At 44.2% G+C, this 12269-nt stretch overlaps 1 protein-coding gene across 1 annotated transcript in view; it reads left to right on the top strand.

Moving 5' to 3' along the window:
* The window catches only part of vac14 (vac14 homolog (S. cerevisiae)), a 30682-nt gene extending 19756 nt beyond the window's left edge, over nucleotides 1–10926 (top strand). Inside the window, exons 16-20 of the mRNA XM_048973006.1 lie at nucleotides 3795–3969; nucleotides 4226–4344; nucleotides 7036–7115; nucleotides 7616–7766; nucleotides 9493–10926. Of these exons, the coding sequence (XP_048828963.1) occupies nucleotides 3795–3969; nucleotides 4226–4344; nucleotides 7036–7115; nucleotides 7616–7766; nucleotides 9493–9655 (688 nt within the window). The 3' untranslated portion in view covers nucleotides 9656–10926. The remainder of the gene's footprint in view (nucleotides 1–3794; nucleotides 3970–4225; nucleotides 4345–7035; nucleotides 7116–7615; nucleotides 7767–9492) is intronic.
* The last annotated feature ends 1343 nt before the right edge of the window (nucleotides 10927–12269 follow it).

Consider the following 12269-nt stretch of genomic DNA (forward strand, 5'->3'; position numbering starts at 1 on the left):
GAAAGAGCAAAAACGTGGACCATCTGAGGGTCTCCGGGGACCAGGTGGGGAACATTGGTATAGATGACCTAAGTGTATAATCTGCGGAGCTCAGGCTGATGAGGAGGGGCTAGACCATGAAAGTAATGAGAAGCAGTTTGTATTGAATGAGGAATGATACTAGGAATCAATGAAGGACTGGAGTGATTTTTGCAAGGGTCTCTGATAAATGACATGGCAGTGGTCTAAACGAGAGGTGGTCAAGGCATAATTCACATTTTAGTATCCTTCACATTGTGCAGTCCACACAAAGGAGCTAATAAGGATCTGATAGGAGAGTGATCAAAAATAACACCAAGGTTGTAGCCTGTGAGTGCAGGTTTAACAACAACTTCATCAACCTCAGGGCTTAAATCTACTTGGCTACCGACAAGTCTCTTGGATCCAGTAAGCAGAACTTCTGTTTTATTAGTACTGAGTTGTAAAAATGTTTGTCTTGCTTTTGTCATGAATGCACATGGGAGCCCAGTGGGAGGTCAGTAGTGGAGTCGCTGGCTATCCAGGTCTGTGTACCATAAAAATAAGAGCATAGCCACAAATGTTTTGACATTGGGGGACCTGTAAGTTCTGAACTAGTGAGCACTCAAAATCAAACAATGGGGGATGACTTATTTTTCAGAAACGGTCGCAGATTGTTTCTGTGAAGTGAGATACAGTATTGTCTGTCAGTGAGGCTAGAGGTAAACCAGGAGAGAGCAGTCTAGTAATACCAAGAGCTGAGAAGCTTGTCTAAAGAATGTCATGGCTATCTGTATGAAATGCAGAGCTGAGATCATGGAAGGGAATGATGATGAGGGCCACAGAATCGGCGGCAAGGAGGAGATCGTTAACAACCCTCAGGGAGCTGCCTTAGTGCTATGAAGAGAGAGAGAACCTGATTGGAAAGGCTCATGAAGATTACAGGAAGCTAAGTGGGCCTGAAGCTAACTGGCAACGACCTTTGGTCCATAAGTCTTCAGTTGAGTGGAAACCAAGTTTCTTGTGAACAGACATGACTGCAGCATTTTTTAGTCAAATGGAACAATACTGGTCAGATAAACAAGAAGTGTGTTGGGGTCGGGGTCTAATTGACAAGAGGAGCTGGTACCACGATGTACAAAGCTAGATGGACGGTGATAGATTGCATCAACTTTATTTTGACAAAAATGAAGAAACAATTCACATAACTGAGAGGTTTCCAAGCATCAGGAGGAATTTTAATGCAGCCACAGGGAGGGCGCAAGTTACTAATAGTCACTTGGTATTTATTTGCAATAGCATGCTGAGGTTTTTCGTGGCTGATTGAAATGTCAAAAAATGTAGTTTTTGTTAATGAGAGTTTAACTGTACTGGGTAAAAGAGTAACAAAGCATCTTTCACAGTTACAGCGCTTTGTCTTTTATCCGGTATCTCTGGGAGTTTAAGTTTCCATCCCGATTATACGGTAATGCATATGACTAACCTGGCAGACCTGTTAGTGAGAACAGCGGCGGCAAAACCACAGTCACCAGAGCGCCCCGCAGCATGGGGGTCGAAAGCTCCAAGCTCCAGCGGTGGAGGTAAAAATCTGACTTTGGCTGCAGGTGCCTACAATGGAAAGTCATTCCAATAACTGGTGAATTAGAGGCATGGGCCAATGGTGTTATGTCACAGACAGAAAAACAAACTGGGATAGCATGGGGTACTGGTGTGGAGCTGGGACCAGATGTGCACAACTTCCTCCCACTGGGTACTGCTCTTGTACCAGTTCCAGAGGGGAATAAATGCATCATCTTAGGGTGGATGGTACTCTGCACTGTTGCAGTACATGGTGAAATCTACATGAAGTAAGCAGATTTAGTTTGTAAAATTTGTGTCTTCATACAAAAATCGGCCCATGCACACCCCTGCGCTCTGGATCGTGGAAGTTACATACATCCTCTGTCGTGACATCGAGTGACCCAGCATCTTCATTTTGTACAGACATTAGAAAAAAATAAACCAACGGACCGCACTTTGGAACAGATTTGCGGGGTACCTTGGGGCTCGCAGGAGCTTCATTGTGAGTGCTTTCCATAACCTCAATTTACCCCATGAGTAAATGCAGATGGCTGCCTGGCACAGAGATTCAGAAACGAAGGCTGTCCAAATCTGTGGGGGGGTGGGGGGTGGAGTTTACATTTTGCACCAGTTGCTACCTAGTCTGATTCATCATGGCTTTCTCTGGCCACACAGATAGTGACATGGTTTGTATGCTGCTGAACTTTGGTCAACAATTGCAGTTTACTCACTCTTGATGGCTACCATTGTAGTGTATGAATAGAGCTGTAATCGTCCTGACATTGCTTTTCGATTTCAGGGCTCTCGATACCATATTAGGAAAGCTGTTTCAGGGATCCTTGCATATTGTGTTTCTGTTCAGGCTGGGGAGACATTCTTGGCTCAGCACATGCAGTGGAACATAAACACCATTACTTTCAGTCTCTGTGTCCTCCCTCAGCTCAGCCTGCCTAATGAAACCTTTCTCTGTCAAGGTGTCTGCTCAAGTTAGAGATTCAGATTTTAATGAGAGATTTCATTGGAAATGTTACTGGCACATTATTACTCTCTATGAATGCTCTGTTGACCATGGGCTAGAAAGTAGAGAAATGGAGAGACCTGACCAGTTTAGCTCTCCTTAAAAAATGGAGCTGAAATTTTATGAAGCACAGATGTCTTTAATTTTTAACACTCTGACCCCTAGTTCTTGAATAGTGTGAATGTGGTTGACTTCTTTTTTTATAGTGGTGTTTATCAGATTATTTCCTATGTTCCCCCCCCCCCCCCCCCCCCCACAATATTCATGTCATACTTTTGTAAGAATCCTGCTTATAGTTCTGAAACGTAGTGATGATAATACTAGCGTTAGCATAGTGGGTAGCGCTGCGGCTTTTCGTTTTTTTTTTTCTCTTCTCATGCCATTTTCCAGAAATAGCAGAGGACAACCAGCCCTTGTTAGCATCACGGTAGCTGTCTTAATGTTTGTGGGGTGGATGTGCTTTGGGCCTTATGATGGCTTTGGTACGGCTTACTGGGAATGCGATCCATGTTTTTCCGGTGTGTGAGGAAAGCAAACTGATGGGTTCAAGTTGAATACTAGCATTAGGCCCATGTGCTTTTGGTCACTGGGCTGGAACTGATGAAGCAGTTTGATTTTTATGGGTCCTTAATCCTCACATGTAGGGTTGAAGCTTAGTTTTGGTCTGTGATGTTAGTTATGTTTCTAGTTAAGGGCCGAGGTAAAGATCAGTCCTGAGAGGTTATAGCGGGTGATGACAGACGTGGTGGTATGTTCGTCACCTGAACGGGTCGCATAAATACACCACAACGTGTGAAACTTATGACGGATAAGCCTGAGGGTGATTACTGCGGTGTTATTAGCTCTATAAGTGCTGACTCTACTGTTTTATTTACTTTTTTATATTTAAAATTCTTAATTTTCTATGCATATCTATAAACCCCGTGAGAAATGATGGTTGGTGTTCTGAGGTGGCAGCAGCCTCTGTTGTGGTTTCTGTGTATGATTGTAAAAGGTTGACTGGCAGGTCCCTGGCTGGATGCATCGATGTAGGTTTTTATCCTCTCTTCAGAGGGGTGGCCTGTCATCCAGCTGTATAAATGTCTTTCCGTGTTATTGTAGTTATTTAGCATAAGTACCGGACCCGATCCCCTCTTAAGGCAAACCTTGGGTATTCTTCTCAGCAGTCACTAATTTAAGTCCTCTCTCTCTCTCATCTCTCCCCCCCCCCCCCTTTCAGACAGTTGTGTCTGCTTTTGCATGCAGAGAATATCTTCCATTCCATGGCAGACATCTTGCTGAAAGAGGAAGACTTGAAGTTTGCTTCCACCATGGTGCAGACGCTCAACACCATCCTGCTCACGTCTGCTGAACTCTTCCAGCTTCGGAACCAGCTGAAGGATCTGCGCACGCAGGTATGGCAGGTGCTGCACGTTTTGGCTGTCCTGACACCTGCTATAGGAATAATTGGTCCTCCGTTCGATGAGCCTATATTGGCATAACTGAAGAATGTGCTACTGAACCGAGGTTCTGTATCACAAGTGTGTGAAGCTCCACCAGAGAGTGTAAGAGGTGATGGTATATTGGGAATTGTATAAATCGAGATGTTTGTCATCTCTACGGAGGAGACTATGATGTGTATAGACTTTCTGCTCTCATACATTCCCGCAGGAGAGCTGTGACCTGTTCTGCTGTCTGTATCGTTCTTGGTGTCATAACCCTGTGGCCACCGTCTCCCTCTGCTTCCTGACCCAGAACTACCAGCATGCCTATGACCTCATCCAGAAGTTGTATCCTTCACATGCACTCTTCTGTGTGTTCGCTGCAGAGTGATTATGAATACCAACTCAGTGCTGGAAGGTTCCTTACCCTCAGACCTGTGGTGATTCTTGCAATCAAATGTGTAACTTGGGAAGAATCTGTGAGGAACCGTGTCTGTCTCTCTGTGCCTGTATATCTAGGGGCCTGTCTGTCTGCCTGTGTCTGTGTGTCTATTGGTCTTAGTCTCTCTGTACTCTGTACTGTCTGTCTGTCCCTGTATATCTGTGAATCTGCCTGCCTTCTGCAAATGTGTGTCACAACATGGATCCTGCAGAGAAAAGCCTGTGTTGGCTGCAGTGTTTTCCCATGTTGGCGTGTGGAGGAGAGGACATTCCAGTCCCTGATACAATTCTTGTAAATAGCACTTCTGTTTTGGGAATGCATATGTTCCATGACCTCTGGGGTTCTGGGAGGGGGTGACCTGTCAGTAGGGGGTGTGTGTACAGATCCTATAACCTCTCTTCACCAGTGAGGCATCTCATTTATTCATGTATATCTCTCGCTGTCTTTTTTGCCATGTTTATCCCAATCTTATGCAACCATGCAAGGTTATGAACTGATAATGGCAATTTCAGGATGTTGAAACTGCAGACTGTGCTTAGCCTCGAAATGTACAGCTCAGTCATACGTGATTCTTACTTGCATCTTTGGGTAGGGTTATTTTATATCATTTGCGTGAAATGTCAGGCTGACATTTTGCCCACTGTGGTGGTGTAGAGTTTGGATTACTGTTACCTATAAAGAAATCAACATTGACTCCAAACTGACTGTGTTTTTGGGCTAACCGGCTGAAAGTGTCCTAGCTAGTCACTGAAGAGAGCTTTGCCTTCAAGATCAGTCACATCGCTGAGGTCAGAAGTTCACATTGCATTTTTTCCTGTTTTCATCCCTCTGTCTTATTATCATTCCTCGGTTGTGTCTTCTGTTTCCTGGTCTTCACTCCTGTGCTTCATTATTTTTTGCTTTCGGGGCTCCTGACATTCTTCAGCAATATGAGGGATCGCTAGCGCGCTCCGAAGGAGAACTGCCTCTGAGGTCCATTGCTGGTTTGCATTCTTAACCAGACAATGGTTAGCCCAAATGATTTTATTTAGCTTCGGCTGACACCGGTTCTGGAATAATCTGGTGGAACAGCAGGGTGATATGTAATATTCAAATGACTGGGTCTGCTGCGTTCCAGTGAGCGTACAGATTCAGTCATGCTATGTTGGTGACATGGGGGGGGGGTGCAGAATTAAAAACCCTGAACTCTGTAACTAAGCAAACTCTGCCGAATGAGGCTGGTTCCAGCGTGGTCCTCTTCCACACCATCAGTTAAACACAATAACCCTGAACTCCTCTCCATCTTTTTTTATAAACGGCCAGCGAGTGGAGCGAGCACATTTAAGCCCCCCCCCCCCCCCCCGGCTCAGCTGGACTCCAAGCTTGGTGTCAAAGCACCCTGTTTTTGTTCAAATTTCGGGGGTGGGACCCCCTGAGAGGAGGTGGTGGGGGTTTACTGCATCAAAAATATAGCGTTTCCCTGTGTTTCAAGCTGTTTTTTCATCTCTGGAGGTTTGTGTGCGCGAGAGGCCCCCCAGCTGACCTGTGCCGGCTGTAATTGTGTGGTCTGCAAACGAGTGGTGACCTTAAATGTTTCAATAGTTCAGAAGTAAATGGGGGAGAAACAGGGGAGCAAGTTCAGTTCAGAAAATGATACAAAAAGCAAGAATATGTGAGTGTGTCTGTGGGTTTGTTATCGCTGTTACTCTAATAGGTCTTGAATTGCAGTCTGTATAAAGCTTTGATTTTTGTGGGGTGAATATTAAGAGACCTGGAGCCTCGCACTAGTGATTGGTGGATTTTTATAAATGTGGACACATCTGTTGCTCAGAATATTCTACATGTAACGTTTGTGTGTGAGGTTCTGAATATAAAGATAATGTCGATGTCTGACATCTGGCCATTACTGTGATCTGTGGGTGTGGAGGGTGTCAAATCACCCATAATTGTTCTGCCTTTATTGTCCTGTTTAGACTGTTCTGGAATCTTTAATCCTGCAATGTAAGTGAGAAAAATTACAGCTGTTCTGTCACAGAAAGAACAAATTATAATTGCCACATGAGACAGCAGCACAAATTATTTAGGCTCACTGACTTTGAAAGATTTAAAATTTGTTTTTTCTCATCCTTTTGCAATGGTGATTTCCCCCGCCCCCCATCTCCATGACGACCAAGGGAATGCTGGTTTGTTCTCGTTGATCCAGGCCATGCCCTTTTGTGGTCTCTGTCCAATGACAGAGGTGATGTTCAACAGCAGAATGGCATTCACCAATAGCAAGAGAAGTTTGCTGTGACAAAGATTAACGCCATAGGCCTGTGTCCTTTGTTTAATATATTAGTTCCCTGGAAGTTCTTTGCCACTGTGAAATGTTGTATTCATTTAATTTATGCATAGATGCAAAACATAATGAATATTTTCACTTGTGTTTCTTACAGCTCAAAAAATGGATATTTAGTATGGTGTGGTATTGCAATTAACTGCTCATATTTCTATTTCCAAAATACTGACCGAAGAGTGGAGCCCCACTTAGTATTTTATAGATGGCCCTACCTTTTGCATAGGTTTTTTTTTCTATACTGTCAGGTATGACTTAGTTGTCCTTGACCTCAGCCCACCAGTGGCGATCTGGAAGTGACTGTGGATTTCCTGATGGAGGTGGACAAGCTGGTACAGCTCATCGAGAGCCCCATCTTCACCTGTAAGTGGCCCTCGGTGCTCGTGTCTAAATCACCACTGCCTGGATCTTCAGCTCACTTGTTAGCGTCCAGGGGTGCCAGTTGCCAGACGGTTCTCATGCCTGTTACTCTCTGCTGTTCCTTGTGTGCTGAGGTGTTTAATATTTTGTTTTTGCTGCTAGCGTGTCCCGTTTGTGTGTATTCATGCCTTTGCATGATTACAAAGGTGAAAATGAAGCAGCACAAATGAGATTATACCCCCCCCCCCCCCCCCCCCCACACACATACACGCACACACATTCTATTGTGTCATTTCCCATCTATTGTCAGCATGCTTTCTTATAGTGGGCCAAATGAACTTGTATGTAATATGTTTGACAATATATTTAAAAATTTGGTACGTGTACAAAATTTGATTGGACCAGTGGTCATTCCAAACACACAGTAAAATTTTAAGATGGGACTTTATCTCATGGTGGGCATCATGTTCTCCTGCCTTGGTCCCCTGTGTTTTCCTCACCAGACCTGCGCCTGCAGCTGCTTGATGTGGAGAATAACCCCTACCTGATCAAGGCTCTGTACGGCCTCCTGATGCTGCTGCCCCAGAGCCAGGCCTTCCAGATGCTCTCCCACCGGCTGCACTGCGTACCCAACCCTGAGCTCATGAGGACCGTGTGAGTACTTACACCCAGACCGCGACGGGCGGGCAGAACTCATGAAGCTCCTTGAACTTCACTAGGCCACAGAAGGTGTAAACTCAGAAGGTTTAACCCAGGAACGACCAAAGCAGTAACCAATAATTGTTATATTACAGTTGATTACACTGGGTTAAAGCAATGTGTGTACTTGGTAATCCCCCACAATGTGGGGGGAGAAGCCTCATTTTACCTAAACAGCTCTACCTGCTGCCATTTTATAGTATCTACTCTTACAATTGAGTGAAGGTGAATTTGGTCCAAATGAATTCCGAGTTAAGATTTTTTGCTCGGATTTTTATTCAACATCCATGGTTGTTTATCTGACAGATCCATTTGTTCTTGTCCCTTTGCGTGGTCTTAATTTTCCCCCTGAGGACAATATATGTGTGGGATTTTCCTAATCTTCAGGACGGTATGGAGTCCCTTGGGTAAAAACCTCTGATCTCACTCTGCTTGTTCAGAGGTAGTATCAAAAAGACTGAGACAATTAGTGTTTTATCTGTTTTTTTTTTTATCTGTCAATGCATCTCTGGGGGGCTGTTTGTCACATGTCATGCTCGCTTGCAGTAACGTGTACAGGTTGAGGTTGTCTGGAAGAGGGAATGCTGCATAGATAAAATGTTTATTGCACCTCATATTCCTTTGCTCTAATATTTTTCCTGCTGTTTCTCTTAGGCGTTGTTAATAAATGATATATTGCTTCATCTTTGAATTACAGTGGCTTCTCTACACAGAGGAGTCTTCCTGGTTTGAATGTGAGCTGAGCCAGCTGACAATGCACTGTGTCTCAATAAGAGTCCTCCCATTTTGAAATGATGTTGCTGACGTGGTCAAAAACCCCGAGCCAAAGGAAAGAATTTTGGAAAGTGTCCATTGTTGTTTTTCCATTGCCGTGGTTCCCCTGGGATGGCGCTTCAGAGAAACTCATTAGCCCTCTTCAGCACACTTATTAAGGAATCAAATGATGTTTGTTTGCCGTGATGGAATGGCTTCCTCCTGGTGTCCCCTCTCTCGTGGCCTCGGCATTCTTGGACAGACTCTAGGCTCACTGCAGCCCTACACTGAATTATCAGGGAAATTTGATTAATGGAATTCTGTTTGTAAAAACTGGGGTTACCATCCTATTTTTGTGATTTTTACTCGGTTGTATTCTTATCCAGAACAACATGCAAGGCTTCAGAGGCGAAACATCCATGTCAACGGGCCATAATTGTGCAAAAATGTCATGCTAGAAAGTGATTGTAAGGCTCCTGTTACACCTGATATGGTTCGTTTTAAGGTCTGTACCTGCCAAGATGATCCGGATGGCATATCGTTTTGTTTTTACTGTAGTCAGAAAATAAAAAGCTTCTGTTCTGAGATTTTTTGCTTATTCCCATCCAGGCTTTAGGGAAGTGTAGCGTTTTATAAGTACTTCATAATGATTTCCTGTAAGGCTTACTGAACATGGCAGTTTTAGGTGACAGGAAGGCCCAGAGATGACAGAAGCTAAGCCTGATATTTGACTGAAAGTCCAGGCTAATCCAGTGAGTCAGTGAGACGCATGCCAAGTGCCCCAGGACATTTTCCAGCCACGGCACCCACAGACCCATCCTTTAAAGTGCCCGTCTTCCCCTTCCTCTTTGACTTCGGGGGTCACCGAGGGTCATTCTTTGTCATTTCTTAAGTGACTGCTTTGTTTGTGTCAACCTTGTCCTTCCAGGCCTGATCTGAAGAGCTCTCCGGGCTCCAGGTGTCCAGCCTCCTCACGCGTCGACTACAGAGAACTGCTGCAGCACTTCGACCGGGTCCAGAGGAAGCACCTGGAGGTTCGGCACCAGCGGGCCGGACGGGCTGAGTGCTCCGACCGGAAGCTGGTGCTGTGAAACCCGAAGGAAGCCGATAACCAAGATCGCCATTATGACCAGAAAGACACTTTAGCGCTAATGCAGTTTTAAACTATTGAACATACTGTAGGCATGACGTATCTGCTTTACCTTTTTTATGAGTTTTTTTTTTTAATAGCTTTGATGGAGGTGCCATTATGGATGCACACATCCACCAAACATGAATTTACACCTTGGCGGGGTCCAGTTCCATGTTAGTCAAAGCTTGAATATACATTATTATTATTTTTTGCTTTTTTTGTAGTTGTTGGCTTTTTTCCATTTGTCCATAAATGTTCTGTACTCACTTCTGCATTGGCCACGGTGTCCACCAGCTGTCAAAAACAACATGGATGAGTACACACGACAGTCTCCTTGGTCTTGAAGCTTGAAGCCTGTTTTGGGTGCCTGAAGCTGTGCTTTCTGGCCTGGCATTCATTTGTAAGAAGCCCGTAGTCAAGGAGTCAACACTGGGGGGGGGGGGGGGGCAAAGCCGTAATTATAATATATTGAGGAAGACATTGTGAGCCCATCTGAATATTGGTGGGGGACCTGTACTCCCCATTATGTGCTGTAATTTATGACCTTGATTTGTAATGTCTTAATATGATCGTACAAGGTTTGGTTCTAAATAGGGGGAAGATGTTGGCGGGTGCCTTGGAAGAGTTTTGGAACAAATTCCTTATTCTGTCTCCTTTTTATCTCCTGGTAGATGCACATTGTTATCTATCAGAGTTCCCTCCATTTCAGATGCTGTCTAACTTCACTTTCCACCATCTTTTTGTTTTTAATATGTCCTCACCTTTTCCTCACCACCCCATCTCTGTCGCTCCCCTGTCTGCTCCCAGCCTCCTGCCCCTCTCGCATGCTTCCCTAGAACCCCACGGTCTCCTGTGAAATGACTGCTATCTGCTATAAGGAGAGAACTCCAGTAAATCATGGACCATATGTTATTACTTTACTCTTGTCTTTTTTTTTCCTCCACTGCCCATCTGCTTTTGTGGGAACAAGGTCACACAGTCCTTGTTCTTGCCTTTTTGTCAGCCTAGCGAACCAAGGAACTATCCTCAGCCATGGGTTGTTGTTTTGTGGACATGATATGTCCAGGATTAAATTATGTTAATCATTTAGCAGTTTGAACTTGTCAGCCATTGTGCTATTGTAAGATCAATGTGCATCGAAACACAAGTCTGAATAATTCCTGTTCTTGGATGTAATTAAATGTATTAGTCGTAACAGTTCAATTAAAATTTAGTTTTTAAGATGGATAATATATATTTTATTTATTTATAAAGATACACGTAAAAGAAATTCAGTTTACTTCTAGCTTGATATGATGATTAAAATAAGGAGATTAGCTATGAATTTAAAGGATAGAGGTGTATCGAACAATTGAATAGGAGACTGAATCTGGGTTAGAGGTAGGAAGCTGGAGAGAATGGACACTGGAGCGGTGAGTACGTCAGCCTTCGAATTTGGTGAGAATACGGTGACAATGTGGTCCTTTCGATGGCCCCGCTGAGCTGTGTACAACTTGGCTGGCGACCACGCAGGGCAGTGCCAATAGAAGCCGGGACCTGCCAGCTCATTTGGAAAGTTGCGCCTGCTTTCAGAACTGCAGCTCAAAGCAGACACCAGAAGCCTGCCATAAAGAGGTGAGGTCCTGGTCTTCGACCGGCCGGAGAGAAGGACGAAGACGGGACAATGACCGTTGCCTATCTTGGATGGGAAAGAGCTGGTTGTCACAACTTCAGCATGACCTGCAGTTTAACTTAATATATTTTAACCAGCGCTCTGGTGCTGAGCTAAAAAAGGTGCTAATCTTGTTAGGTTCCTAGACACGAAGCCCCAATCTGCTGCTATGTCTCAACGAGATTTAATATTAATAAGACCCAGCTGTGCACAACTTATCTTTCTTGTAACACATTTCTTAAACATATTATTGACGGTTATAAAAGTAGGTCATTCATACACTTTCACGCATACTTTTTACGGTGATTTAAAGACTGTTATCGAAGCTGACTTACTCGGGATAATTGCAAAGTTCAGTGTCAAAATTTAGTATTGACATTTTCCCTCAACTTTAAGCTGTTTCATGGAATCTTAACCACGGTTTCTGGCAAATGTGGTGGATGTGACAGGGAAGCGGTATTTACGTTAACACCCTCCAGAAAGTGCTCCGATATCCGAAAGGAAGTTTTAACAAGTCAGCACTTAAAGCTGTCAACCTGCAGCTGATTTCCATTTAAATGAACGTAGCGAGCAAACGTGGCTTATGGGCACAAAGTCTGTCGGCGCCGGAGTGTGGGATCGTTACCTAAGTGTACGTACTGTTCCAGGTCTTAGGGTAAGCGTTGAGCTTTACACTGCGAGTTCCTTAACTTTAAGTAAATAGCCGACTTGTAAATGGGTGAAATGTGAGAGAAATTAAGATATGAAATTAGGCGGGACAAAAACAGATTAGTTTTAGGCATGCGCTGCGAATTGTAAAACCCGTCTTATAGTTGACAGATTTTGCGGGGAGTGAACCCCAAAGGCGGATGGATGCCGTTAATCAGTCATTGATTTCCAGGATCTTGTATCGGCCTAAATTATCCACACTTGAATGCATCAG

This window comes from Brienomyrus brachyistius, chromosome 13 (assembly GCF_023856365.1).
Source record: "Brienomyrus brachyistius isolate T26 chromosome 13, BBRACH_0.4, whole genome shotgun sequence".
Lineage (NCBI taxonomy): Eukaryota > Metazoa > Chordata > Actinopteri > Osteoglossiformes > Mormyridae > Brienomyrus > Brienomyrus brachyistius.